The sequence below is a fragment of the Morone saxatilis genome, unplaced genomic scaffold, assembly GCF_004916995.1.
Source record: "Morone saxatilis isolate NCDOM2014 unplaced genomic scaffold, NCSU_SB_2.0 Contig1, whole genome shotgun sequence".
In the NCBI taxonomy this organism is placed as follows: Eukaryota; Metazoa; Chordata; class Actinopteri; family Moronidae; genus Morone; species Morone saxatilis.
In genome coordinates, this window is record NW_023339651.1 from 15632571 (window position 1) to 15646416 (window position 13846).

The 13846-nt window shown below is 41.5% G+C and overlaps 3 protein-coding genes across 6 annotated transcripts in view; 1 reads left to right on the plus strand and 2 right to left on the minus strand.

The window, feature by feature from the left end:
• The window catches only part of zdhhc16b (zinc finger DHHC-type palmitoyltransferase 16b), a 10079-nt gene extending 1354 nt beyond the window's left edge, over positions 1-8725 (plus strand). For 2 of the 4 annotated variants that reach the window (XM_035664840.1, XM_035664833.1), the window contains exons 2-10: positions 4297-4594; positions 4687-4881; positions 5014-5102; positions 5198-5226; positions 5358-5491; positions 6054-6139; positions 6242-6365; positions 6508-6578; positions 7148-8725. In XM_035664840.1, coding sequence (XP_035520733.1) covers positions 4325-4594; positions 4687-4881; positions 5014-5102; positions 5198-5226; positions 5358-5491; positions 6054-6139; positions 6242-6365; positions 6508-6578; positions 7148-7250 — 1101 coding nt within the window. In that variant the 5' untranslated portion in view covers positions 4297-4324 and the 3' untranslated portion in view covers positions 7251-8725. Of the gene's footprint in view, positions 1-1812; positions 4595-4686; positions 4882-5013; positions 5103-5197; positions 5227-5357; positions 5492-6053; positions 6140-6241; positions 6366-6507; positions 6579-7147 lie in introns of those variants that run through there. The other 2 variants (XM_035664848.1, XM_035664824.1) reach the window with 2 other exon arrangements.
• On the minus strand, positions 259-1503 carry LOC118330375 (caspase-3-like). The gene is made up of 2 exons (XM_035664876.1): positions 1272-1503; positions 259-412 (listed from the first exon to the last, which is right to left on the minus strand). Exons 1-2 carry the CDS (start codon positions 1494-1496, stop codon positions 290-292), a joined length of 348 nt encoding a protein of 115 aa, XP_035520769.1. The 5' UTR covers positions 1497-1503; the 3' UTR covers positions 259-289.
• Positions 8726-9482: 757 nt separating the features above from the next.
• mms19 (MMS19 homolog, cytosolic iron-sulfur assembly component) overlaps positions 9483-13846 on the minus strand; it is a gene marked incomplete in the record, with an annotated part of 14654 nt that continues 10290 nt past the window's right edge. Inside the window, 11 exon segments of the mRNA XM_035664813.1 lie at positions 9483-10194; positions 10520-10620; positions 11014-11073; positions 11237-11401; positions 11519-11601; positions 12184-12370; positions 12503-12559; positions 12681-12787; positions 12883-13009; positions 13102-13179; positions 13371-13473. Of these exon segments, the coding sequence (XP_035520706.1) occupies positions 10164-10194; positions 10520-10620; positions 11014-11073; positions 11237-11401; positions 11519-11601; positions 12184-12370; positions 12503-12559; positions 12681-12787; positions 12883-13009; positions 13102-13179; positions 13371-13473 (1099 nt within the window).

Sequence of the window (13846 nt, forward strand, 5' to 3'; positions counted from 1 at the left end):
GTAATATTATGACTTTATTCTCGCAATATTATGACTTTATTCTCGTAATGTTATGACTTTATTCTCGTAATATTACGACTTTATTCTCATAATATTATGACTTTATTCTCGTAATATTACGACTTTATTCTCGTAATGTTATGACTTTATTCTCGTAATGTTATGACTTTATTCTTAAAATTTCCAAAAGAAAAAATAATTATTTTTTCTCTTAGTCACCCATCGTAGAGTAAAATGTATGAAAGGACAGAATTATTTACAGGTCAAAGAGTCTTTTTTTCTACCACTATTAGTTACCTGGAGCGGTGGAGTAAGCGTAGAGGAAATCTGCCTCCACAGGAATCCTCTCTGATGTTTGCTCACTCACGCTGTCGGTCTCGACTCCGTCGTCCAGTTGTGACCCACGGCACGCCTAAAGAAAGGGACAGGAGATCCAGGTATATGTGCTCATTAATTCTAACAGTACTGAGACTCTGTAGACAGGGAGTGTGGTTTAAAAGCTACAGTAACAACCAGCGGTGGCTCATTTACTCTAATGAGTTCATTGTAGCTCCCAGCGCTCTACGGCCCCCGGGGGCCAGAGCTCCCCAGGCTTCACAGGCACCTGGCGCTAACAGCTGGATGAGGTATTTTAAAGTGGACTGGCTATGCGATACTAGGCTTTATCTGAAGGGACAGGCACTACAGACTTTTCTCTTAGGCCAGAATTAGAATATGCTGAAAGGTTATTATGGCTTTAAGGGATTAAGATTTAGTTGGAGTCACATGTCTGTCATGTGTGAGGTGTCACAATGAGCACAGGATTTTGACTTTTGCACATGAAGTGTTCAACTTCTTTTATTTAAACCTTGGTATCACACACTAATACACAGTAAAAGAATAATATGTTGATGTTGAGACGATATTTTCACACGTTCCTGCACCTGCCTTTTAAATTATTTGATTATTAATCATTATTTTCATCTTTTATTTGACAGTTTTAATGTTATTTTCCTACATTAAAGTCTAGCTGTTTCAAAGCCCTCTTCCACAAAAATGTGTTAGCCGAACGTAGGCAAATTTAAATATATTCAGAGGAAATTATGGGAATTAGACTACAAAGTACCAATCATTTATTAGTTTTTAGCTATAGAATGTAAACTCCCTGCAGGCTGCTAAATTCCTACATAGTGTCCTCAATAGCTGGCTAGCTAAAGGCCTGTCTACAAGCATCCTCAGACACATATCACCATCTGTATGTGTGTGTGGAGACGTGGGTTCATTAAACTAACCTGTACGAAGAAGAGTTTCGGTTTCCCCACCAGACTCTTGCAGCGATCTCCTTTAAAGTGTTTGGTCAGGTTTTCAAACTTCTCTGCGCCGTCAGTTCCATAGATCACCCCCTCATCTCCGTGACTCAGCAGCACGCACACAAATGATGCACTTTGGCTGTGGTCCTCCTTGGATACTACAGACAGACAGACAGTAAGAGAGTTACACTGCCAGTCTAGATACATTTTACTCGCTTGTTTTAATTGCGATATATTTATCGCATTTTTCTTATTTGTATTATATACAAAAGTTCTTTTACATAGGCAACTAAAATTGTGCAATATATATTATCTAGGGTTTTTTTTTTTTAGATAAAGGTTTTATATCTGCATATATCTATTTTTTTGACTGCCTCTCCTCTATTCCTGTTGTGCTATGTGCCATTGCAACGTAATTTCATTTTGATGCAAATCCAAATGACAAATAAAGTCTAAGTCTACCTAATATACAGTAGGTGCAGTGATTTCACACCCAGAGGAGTTACTCATTAAAANNCTGTCCGATATATCAATAAGCATGTAAATATTAGTTTACTGCAGTCTTTTCCCATCGACAGCTTAGGGTAATTGAAACGTTATTGTGTATACCTCCACTGTAATAAGATCAGTGATCATATTGAAGCGGCGGCTTGTTGAGGTCTAACGCCTGTCTACAAGTTTAAATGAGCCGACACATCTTCCTCCACTTTGGCAGTGATCTTCTCGTCCTCTATGACCAGATTTAGGGAAGCGGGTTGCCATAGAGACTGCGGTGCCCTGCTGTGTGCCACTCTCTCTTTCTGTTCTCTCTGCCAGGTACCGAACATGGAGATGGATTTTAAAGTCCTATGTAGTCAGCCAACAGCCTGTGTGTGCAACGAGCAGAGGTGTTGCTGCGTGTGTCCTCAGAGGGTGGTACAGTTTTCATATTTATTTCCTCTTCCACTTCCATCATGGTATTGGTCACGGTAGCCATTGCATCCTGATTGTTTAACTCGACCTGTGTTTCTGACAGGGATTTTGTTAGCTCTGTGTTTTCTGGATTAACTGCTCTCTTCTTGATATCTGCCATGAAGAAATCCAGCAGATTTTCTGGTAGTACCAAGGATAGCCTGGTTAATCACCAGTTACAATGCTGAGTGGAGGTCTGGAGCAGGTCTCAAATGTATGGAAGCCCATTTCTGCCAGCAAAAAAATAAATAAATAAATAAAATGTTTGGAATGACAAATCTAAAAATAATCAAAATGATATGATACAAAGTCAAATCTGCGTTGTGCGGTTGAATCGTTTGCTCTTTTGGTACAATTGTTTTTGGTGTAGACGTGATCCAACCTCAATCTGACCCAACTGCAAGAATACGTTTGAAAACACGCAATCACATATTTTATACTTGAATTCAATTTTTATCTTTAACTAAAATTCTGACGTTGTGTTTCCTACAGAGCTGAAGGATTAGTCCATTAATCGATTACTCGTATCAACAGAAAATGAACCAGCAACAATGATGATTTAAATGATGATTTTCAAGCAGATATGTTCTGGTTGCAGCTTCTCACGTGTGAGAATTTGTTGCTTTTCTTTGAATTGAATATCTTTGGGTTTTGGACCGTTGGTGGGACAAAACAAGCATTTTTATGACTTTGTAAGCTTGCCTTCTGGGAAATTGCAGTGTGGATTTCTTTATATATTACATGCCAAACCAACTTCTAATTAATGAGTAGAGCAGTGGAAAACAGCAGATTCATCAGTTTCATTTCAGTCATTTTTAAAACAAGAAAGCCAAACATTATCTGGTGTTAGCATCTTAAATGTGAGGATTTCTTTCTTTCTTATATATGATAGTAATATACTAACTATTTGGGTTTTGGATATTTGGATAAAAGAGGGAATTGTAAGATTCATGTTGGACTTTAGACATTATAATGGGAATTTGTCACTATTTTTTATTCATTTTTTTTACATTTTGTATACAATATACAAAATAATCAGCAGATTTATAGATTGGAATAATCATTGCATTAACAATGACCCATGGCTTTATTTATTTATTTTTGGGGTAATTCCTAACTTTTTATCAATTTGTTTCCTGGCAAAACAGGGCTTCCATACATTTGTGTAGAGGAATTACATTAATGTTATCGAATTAATGTGGTCATGATTTATTAATGTCGCACCTTTAATGAATGGAAAACCTATCTGTGTTATCATGCCTGACCTTGACAGATGGGACACGTGTCACGTGTTTCTCCACACGGTTTAGTTGGATCACTCTTTGCAAAAACAACAAAACAACAACAATATAAAACGAGGTTTGCAGTGGTCAAGTAGCAGATTGATAGAAAGAGGACAGATTGTTTGCAGGCTTCGCTGTTATGTCTACTAAAGGTCCAGAATTAACATCTCTCATGATTAATGCCATGCTATTTCGGAGAACCTGAACAAGCCTTATCTGTGAAACTAATACTCACTTTCATGAAATGATGCCGTGGATCAGGTAGCCACTTTATTTCCTTCTTAAGACATTCATCCCTTTGCATTTCCCTCTTATAAGGTTACCACTCTGCATCTCTCCTGCATGTATCTAAGAGGTTTTTGGCCTGGAGACGTGGATTTGCTGTGAATTATTTACAGGAGAAGTTTATTCGTCAGAGCTGATGGGGGGGGAGCTCATTACCTGAGAGCCACTAACCTTGTTTCCTATGACGTGTGTCACACAGAAGATGCTTTCACCGAACTTGAATGACGTGTTTTTAAGGAAAGGGAGCACTTTGTTGGTGTTGGAGTCCCTCGTGCTGCCTTCTGCTTCTTCTCTCGTATCTGGCTCACTGGCCACCCTGTTGGTGAACTTTTCAAATAGCTCTCACAGCGTCTCCTGAAGGACGCAGAGATGGCGATGGAAACCTCGGCGGTCGTCCGGCTACGCTACGAAGAGCTGCTGTTTTACGCGGCCTGCGTTTGTAACGGCTGGTGTTTGTTTCTGTGCGTTTGTGTGTGTCTGGAGGGCAGAGCGTGTAGGAGAGGAGCTGGCGGTGGCATGCGCGTGGGCAGCAGCTGGAGATGGCAGCTGTCGCGGGCCATGCGACTAGCGCTGCGCTGGTGCCGACTCGGCCGCCCACAGAGGGGAGGCCGAGGCGCGGGGGCCAAGCCGTGGATCAGCGGCAGGGTTTTGGAGCTGTGGAGCTACAGCAAGCTGCTGCTGAAGTCACTGTACTTCAACAGCCTCACCAACTCGGACACTCTGCTGGACTGTGCGTTCGAACCCGTCTACTGGATTGTGGACAACGTGACCCGCTGGTTTGGAGTGGTGAGCTGTTGCATTTCTATTGTGGATGCTTCTCGTCTCTCCACACCTCCGAACCACGCTCTCCCTCACCCGCTCTTGTCTCTCTCTCCCAGGTGTTCGTCTGTCTAGTCGTAATGCTCACGACCTCAGTTTTGGTCATCGTCTACCTGTTCGTCCTGCCCACAATCCTCAGCACTTACCCACTGCACTGGGTCATCTGGCACCTCTGCTGTGGCCACTGGCTTCTTGTCATGGTGGTCTTCCATTACTACAAGGCCACCACCACCTCCCCAGGACACCCACCCAAGGTACCAAAGTGCTCAGGATAATACTGACACGATGCAGCAAGATTTATGCAGTACTTCGTGCCACCAGGTTAGATTGACTTCTTCTGTTCCAGTGAGACAATAATACAGCCTTCTATTTTATGTTCATTGTAGGACAAAATGAATATTCCCTCAGTGTCCATCTGTAAGAAATGCATCACTCCAAAACCTCCCAGGACACACCACTGCAGCATCTGCAACATGTAAGATAACCAAACAAGAATGCTCGTGCACAGTTTGTCTGGTTTTTGTCGTCTTTTTAACCCTTCATGGTAAACTGCCTCTCTTGTATTTAAAGGTGTGTTTTGAAGATGGACCACCACTGTCGTATCCTTCCTAACAAGCAACACACAAAACCGAAAGAAAATGCATGAAAAAATTATGATTTTTTTTTTTAAATGTTTGAAATTTTATTTAAGCTTCCCACTTTGTACAAGTTGAACTGAACATGTTTCCAGCCTGGCTGAACAACTGCGTGGGCCATTTCAACCACCGCTACTTCTTCTGCTTCTGCCTATACATGACCCTGGGGTGCATCTACTGCAGCATCAGCAGCAGGGACCTGTTTATGGAGGCCTACAGTGCCATAGAGGTGAGCCCCAATAACCCCCAGACTACTGCCACCTCACACACAAACCCTGCTGTTATTTTTGTTAGCATATAACTGGATTTATTTACTCTCCTGATGAGGTTCGGCGAGGTGTCGCTAATGGTACGAGCAGAGACAGTCCAGTTGGCGATGAGCTATGAAATGTTTGTTCCATTGGCACCTGCCAGACGGTAGTAAGAAGGCAGAAGTCGCGCTCAGATGGCAAATGACAAGCGAAACGGGAGACATGCGAAAAGGATCTTCGCTCTCTGCTCTCATATTTATCTGATCCAGGATGGTCTTATCTCAAAGGTGATTGTGCACCAGCTGGTAAACAAACAACTCCAGGCCTCGAATACCAATTAGTTTGAAAGTCCTCCTCACCCCAAGATCACTTAATTAGGAATAGGATCCGGCATGTTAGACTTGTATCACACCCATATTGTAAGAGGCCTTTTGATCCTGAGCCAAAAGGCCCTCAGGGAGCAGTGAGCTGAGACATCCTCGGATCTGACCTGAAAGTAAAATAACTGTCTGACAAAAGTGTGAATACTGTCCCCTTCAGAGATATTATCAGACCCCTCCACCAACCGAAGCCTTGAGTGAGACCGCTGCCTCCAAGAGTATCATCTTCCTCTGGGTGCTGACAAGGTAAGGAGCGTTTCACAACGCGTATTCTCCCCGCGTTTAGAGATCAGATAAAGGTTGCTTACGTGATGCAGAAAGGTCATGTTTTATTGTCTCCCCCCGCAGCTCAGTGGCAGTAGCTCTGGGAGGACTTACCCTTTGGCATGTCATACTCATCAGCAGAGGAGAGACCAGCGTGGAGCGGCACATCAACCGCAAAGAGACCAAAAGACTACGAGAGAACGGCAAGGTACATGTGCTCTTGTGCTGTCAGTATGGGGCCACTGTTAGCTTTGGAGTATAACAATCATGACTGACACGAACGGCACAAAGCTTAAAGTGTTGAAAATACAACTTTGAAAATGGTTGTTAAAAGTTTCTCCTGTTCTCAGGTGTTCAGAAATCCATATCATCATGGCAAAATGAACAACTGGAAGATACTGTTTGGTGTAGAAAAAAGGAGGTGAGTTCAGTTACCCATTGTCTTCAAATGGTGCCTGTATCAAAATTGATTTGGCAACACCTTTAGCTACCGTGGTAAGTGCAGTTTAATACTACAGCAAACACTTGTTGAGTAGCTACTTTGTCAGTAATACAAATGAAGACTAACTGATGTATCTGTTTACAGTGCAGTCAAAACAATGCATTAGCTTTAATGTGAGACGTCTCTGATACGTAGTAAAGACAGTGAACAGTGGTTAGGAATGAGATAAAATGACACTGGATTACCTACATGCATTGTTTCCTGTGAATCCCTTGTGCATGTGAAGGCAATCTGAATCTGAGCAGGAATGGCGGACTACGCCACTACAAATACAAATTGCTATATACAGTGATGACTGAATATAAATACATTGAATAGCAATTGAACAAAAAAATATGCACTACAAATAGTTTCAAAAGTGGGGCTTGATTTCATGAAAATGGTCACATTCCATCTGAATTCTGATTAAGTCACAAGTTTTCTCATGTAAACCAATCCCTGACTCCTCAACCAGACTACATGTTTTAAAAAGCCCTTCTGTTCCTCAGTCACTGGTTCACGCGGGTCCTCTTGCCCTCCAGTCATCTTCCCAACGAAGACGGCATCATGTGGGACTGCACCTTCACCAGGAGAGACCCCATGGCCATCTGAGAGACTTTTAACGTACATTTACACTAAAAGCAACATGACTGATGTGTCACACCAGCTAAGAAGAGAAGCTCCAACTTCATCTGTTTTGATCGCTGCTACGACCATTTGAAACTTGGTCGTAAATCAAGAGCTTTTTGCTGCGTTGGAAACACATGGATATAACCACGTGTGACTCATTTTCTTAGAGTGAATGTTATCATTTCCCAGCTTTACACCTGCCACCAGTCGCCCTTGTACAGTAGGTCTAACTGTAGACCATGCCAGCAGCAGACTGCAGTGCTGTTGATTCATTTTCTTTAGAAATGGTGCTGCTGGCCAGCATCATAGTCAAGACCAAACCCATTTGTAAAGACCCGACAAAGACTTTTTGTGCATTTCTTGGACTATAAGTCTTGCACCAAGTGTGATAGGAGGCAGCAGAGAGGGAGGTTTGCATTGTGTATGTTCAAATTGCCTACTGCAGCTTTAAGACTACAATTCCCAGATACTTTTTTTTGGCTTTTACTCTGTTAACTTTAACCTATTTATGAGTACCATATTCCTGATTTCTGATACAATAACAAATTCAGGGCACCCCGGTAGCTCAGCTGTAGAGGGTTCGATTCCAGCCAGAGCGCTTTGCCGGCGTGTCGCTCGCTGCGCCTCTCCCCTGCCTTTCCTGTTGCTCTAAATATTGCAGAAATGCCAAAAAAGGACTCAAATGCAGATGGTCTTCTCAGAGAAGGTCTCATTTATTTACAGTTTTAATGTGCTTGTGATTCATTCATGAGAATGCGCCATTAATGCTGTATTGAGCCTGGGCCTTGTTGCTTCTTTAAGAGGTCTTTTAGTGTTGATTGGAGTTTGTCCATAGTAACTGTGTGTATGTGTCTTGGGCAGATTTGACAAATCCAAATGTTTCTTTACGTGAGGAAGGAAAGTCCAGATAATTTCAATATTAATTTTTGATTTTAAACGTCCTGTGATGATTTAAATAATGTTATATTTAAAAGAAAAGTGATTTAAGGTTTACTTTTCGGCTTGTTTACACCTGCAATATGTTGCCCTTGTGTTGTGTGCTGACAAGGTTGAGAACCACTGCTGTGAACTGATGTTCTGGTGCCGAAGAAGAGCTAAAAACCAAGAGTTTGATTCACTTGTCTTAAATTTCTGACTTAAATCTTTTCCTTAAATGCCAGTGTAGAACAAAAGAACTAATTTTTCTCACCTTTTACATTTCATTCTTAAAGACTTATGAAGCCTGTGCCTTGTTTGGTTGTTCAGCCTTTTAATATGAGGCACTTTAAGTGATTCAGGCACTGTGAAATGTAATTCCAAATTTCACCCCAACATGTTCATACCTGTAACCTAGTGGTGGATGAGTTGGATCTGTAGTTGCCATAGAAACATGACGTACAGCTGTGATATCATTTGTAACCAATGGGAGCTGTGCTCCAGTTTGATTTGTCTTTTTTAATAAAATACCTGTTTGATATTTCTTCATTTGGAGGTGATGATATTTAACACAAAAATGACATTACATGCTTTTTGTATAATTACAAAGAAAAGTTTTAATGACATTTTAAGTTAGACATTTTAAATATTGTCTATTTCCTTGGCATAAGTTGATGTGAGGTCCAAAGTCAGCCAACCTTACTGCAATGACTCAGCTATGAAATAGCTTCAGTATTTGTTCAAATATTGACAGAATACAAGGAAGATGTTTGACACATTGTTCACATAACTTACAATCTCAATTCAATATACACTAATCCTCAGAGATATTTAATTATGTAAAATCTTAAAATTTAACCCACGTTAGTGGTAGTGTGATACATATAGAAGTGCTGGATTCAGGTCACCCTGTGAGAGGACACTTGGCCCATCTACATTTTCTCCACCCAGCTGGGCACACCGGAGTGACACGAATCAAACACACTCGCCGTTGTTCAGACATCACTGCTCAGTTACACATTCATCCAGATGAGAAGATAAAAGGCTGTCCGTGTCTGCTGGGTTCAGTGCTGCAAGTCCACATCTTTATATGCAGTGAAGCGGACATCTTTGATGAGTCTCAAAATTAAGTAAAACGAGAAAATGTTGCTACCACAGTTCAGAGATCACTTCAGTATCAACTCCTATATGAAGAGAACACAGTTGACACATTCAAAGTGCATTCAACAAGAGCCATTTTGAATTTTTTAACTTAATTATCTTTAACTTTCCTACTAGACTATATAAAGTTTGATTAGGTTTTTTTTTTTTTTTTAAGTAGCCATTTTTGGATTATTTTGTTAGTTAATTGCCAGAAAATCAACTGATAATACTGATTAATCCCATTTATTCAAATGAACACACTAAACATTCAAAAATACCGTGCTTCATGTCTTTAGGATTACATGATCATTGCTGGAGAATTGTTTTAGCTGTTGATCTGCACAGTAGGAAACCTAAAAGAGAAAACTTTGGGCTCTTGTGAAAGAATGCACTTTTTTTTTTTTTCAAATTATGAATAACCAAAGGCCTCCCTGCAAGCTGATGTTACTTTTTCTCCAATACACAGTGAGAAACAACATACATGAGGGGTGTTACATATTAAACAAACTGATCACTCTCGTTCTTTAAACTTAGACAAGGCTCCACGGTCGGTCCATATACTCTTACTTGTGCGTTTATGAAGATACAGACAGTTGCAACAAAAACATTTCAGTAAAAAGGGAGAGATGATGAAGGGTGGAGGGATTGTGGTTGAAATGATGACAGTAGGAAGGATAGAGGGATTCTGGAAGATCCAAAGACGAGTGGGGGGTGTGGGGCCGGGAGAGGGAGCTGTTGTGTGGCCTGCACAGCTTTGATACTTGGTACCTGGTCCTGGAGTCCGATCTTCCCTCATCTGTGTTCTTCCAAGTTTAGGGAAGATGGGATAGGAGTAAATCACCTTCCCCCAGGACTTCCCATCAGGAACCTGTGAGGAGGAACCACAGTGCAGTAATGGGTACCTTTCTAACGTCCATGTGCCAATTTAACAAAGAACAGGACTTTCAGATTTGCCTCCTGGAAAAAGAAAGCAACCTTTTGTTTACTTTGTTTTAAGAATACGGACATTTTGTCCCTTAGCATATTGAAACTGGATTCACATTAAATTGGGATTTTAGAGGAGAGATTAGCGAGGGTGAGCAGGATAGTCCGAAACAAAAAACTAAAAGGAGAAATCTGTCATGACAAACGTGGTACACTGTGATTTCTAATGTATTTAGGATTTTAATATCCTGGTGGGATCTGATTCTTACCACTCTGCTCTTGCCTGAACCGCCTCGCTCCTCACCAGCCTCTTCTTGTCGTCCAGAGGCCGGGCCAGAGCTCGCAGCACTCGGGCCCGAAACGGCAACACCTGAAACAGTGGAAAATGTTGAAAGAAGTATTCTATTGGAGTTCCTAAATTAATGTAATGCATGGAAGTTATTAGAGTATCTGTATAGTTTCAATGGGTGAAGAAGGGCACTATTTATTTTATAACAGTATTGTGTTCTTCACTACATATAAAACCCAAATTAGTTCATTGGAAAAGCCACATTTACTGTATGGAAGTGGAGGGAAATTAAGAGCTGGAACATTTTATTCAATATTCTTCAAGGAACCATCTGATGTTCCCTGCTGTAACAAATTCATGAAGTTTCCTTAAAGCTTGTTTTTATTTGTGTAGGTCAAGAAGAGACTCTAAATTTGAGATTCTGAGAAAGTCAAACTTGACAACATGTAAAACATGGACAGTTTTGAGCGTTACCTCATGAACGGGGAAGAGGGAAACAGCATGGATGCACCGCAATGAGGCGATCCTTACGTTCTGAAGGACACAAGAAACAAAATATTGGTTCCAGCTGTGACTAAAGTTCATGTTACATAATGAGCAGCTTCATCTGACTAGACACACGTTGTATAAATGCAGTCCATTTGCCATTTAGCAGGTAAATGTTAAACCTCTCTCTCAGGTGTGATATCTCACTAACCATGGATGGACTGGAGGTGAGGGGCAGCAGCCTGCCGACCAGAGCCTCTAGCTGCTGTATGAGCGCTGGTGGTGGGTCGACAAGGACAGGCTCCAGACAGGACAGGGTGGAGAGCTGGACGCCCCGGTCCGGACATGACAAGGCCTCCAACAGCAGAGACAGGAGCTGGACGGGGACAAAAACATTTATGCTGACATTTTTTTTTTTTTTTACTGAAGATTTAAAACGAAGCACTATTTGAAAATGACTTGCAGTCTCCGCCGCAGTTTGCTCTTTACTCACCGCTGGTAGTTCAGTGACTTGAACCTGCTTGGGCAGTTTGTTGACTATGTTAGACAGAGCCTTCAGGTAGTTGGGCTTCTTCTCTGTAGGGGAGGCAGACAATGAATAAAGATTATCTGTTACCTGAGATGAAGACCAGAGAAAGAGTCTAAAACCTCCAAAACCTTTCACTTTTCATTAGTTCTCTTGTGGAAATTTTAGATATTTAGTTTCAACTGTCCTGTAAATGTTATCTATCTATGGTAACTTGCAACTATATGTCGGCCTAGGTGAGAATAATCTTTCACACACTGCACTTGGTGGATGTTAACTGGTTTAACTATAGAACTAAATAAAAACTTTTTACTCTTCTGTACATGTCCATAAATGTTCACACTGCAAATGATCAAAGGTTGTATTTCCTTCCCTCATTTCCTCTTTCTTCTTTATATGTTCAAATATTACAGTCCAGCAATCTTTGTATTCATGTCAGCAAAAGACCTCAAACTGCTGTGAACAATGTAGTCTTTTTTCTGTGATCATTTGTGGACTGTCTGTACTGGATAGCAGCACAATTCTGTCTGCCAAAGTGCCTTTAATATCAGAAATGTTCAAGTTATACACAGAGGATTTCACTGAATTAAGTTGATTCCATATAACCACTCAGCAGTGCCGTGGCCTCGTACCTTGCGGCGCAGCGTTGAAGCCCTGGACCAACTTGACCGAATTCTCGCTGAAGAAGCGCTGACGGTACATGATACGAACATCGGCGTGGCAATCGCGGTTCAGGACGTCGGGAGAGTCGCTCATCAGCAGCGAGAAGCCGTCTGCTGCCATCGCACCGAGGTCAGCGTCGTCGAGCAGAGAGAAGAGCTTCAAAAGTACACAGTGGAAGGACATTAGAACCACTTTATCTGGTCTGCAGCTCATCACGGCACAGTTGAGAACTGGTCCCACTGTATTTAATAAAGTATGTATTATAGATGCACGTGCTCCTGTTTTCACCTTGTCAGTCAGTGCTGTGAACATAGGGTGGTATCTGAGAAGCAGAGCCTTGGCAACCTGGAAACAAGAGGAAACAGGAAATAAGTGAGATAAAAAATGTATAGTCACATATATATATATATAAACTAATGATGCAAACAATCAGCAGCAGACACATTGAAGACGGTGCGACTCGTACCCAGATCATGTGGGTGAAAGCCTGAATGCGTAGAGATGAAGACGCAGAGTCCAACTCACTACACACTCTCTTCATCGTGCTCTGAATTAGGCTGTCGAGAGAATCACCTGAAGAAGAAAGCAAACCATCACAGCCGCTTTTAGTTGACAAAGTGAGGCTCAGCTTTGGAACAAAAAGCAGGAGAGCAAAGACACCAACTGACCCTGTGCTCTCTTATTAACCAGGCCAGCGAAGCACTTTGCAGCCGAGGTGTACGACAGCGGGTGGCTGCAGGTGCAGCTCATCTCCTCCAGCTGTGACAGCAGCTGATCCATCTGAGGCACCTCCACCTAGATCACACATACAGCACTCAGAAGTCAGCTCCAGTACCAGAAACAACTACATTTTTTAAATTAAAAACAGAATTCAAGTTGAGACTCACACTGCGAGGTAACGAACACACACATCCCATGAGCAGACAAACCATCTGGGACTGGCTCCATGAGTCCCCCTGCTGCTTCTGGGGAAACATTACGAGCATTAATAACCACACTCTTTAAGTAACAGTGACACTGCAGTGAAAAATAAGTAATAACTGACCCTTAAGTTAGGGATGGAAAATAAAAATGATACGAGATACAAAATTCTACAGTTGCATTTTTATGATAATCTCAACAAGAAAATCAAATAAATGAGTCTATAAAGTATAACCTTGAGCAGCCCGATGTGTGAAGGGAAGGAGTTGTCGGGTAAAAAGGAAACATCACCATCCAGGAAGAGAGACACAGCCCTCGACGCCGTCTGTCCCGCCAACCTGACGAAATGAAACCCCCCCGAAAGGAAACCACACAAACCTTGTGAAAAATGCTCCGACGGTACTTTGGAAAAACAAATCAGAGACTGACAAAATAAGCAAAGGTGAGAAACAGACAGGAACTGGTAGTATTTTTAGGTTGTGTTTTTTTTAGATCTGCAAGTGTGAAAGAAACTTGAGAACTAATTCAAAGAGCAGCTGTAAGAACAATGGAAACGAGATGCATGATGATGATGATGATGATGATGATGATGAGAAAAGGAAAAGCAAGTGATCATCTATTGTTTTAACTGTTTTCCTAATCCTTTCACCTGACATTGTTTTGTACGTTTTCACATTTAGATGAGTTACTATTGGCAGAAATGGAATAAAA

What these genes read in the sequence shown, in the direction of transcription:
- LOC118330375 (XM_035664876.1), bottom strand. Translation starts at nt 1,496, where the DNA reads ATGTATCTAGACTGGCAGTGTAACTCTCTTACTGTCTGTCTGTCTGTA. An exon ending in CGAAACTCTTCTTCGTACAG is followed by an intron (nt 413 to 1,271) that starts GTTAGTTTAATG and finishes CCCTTTCTTTAG; the next exon opens with GCGTGCCGTGGGTCACAACT.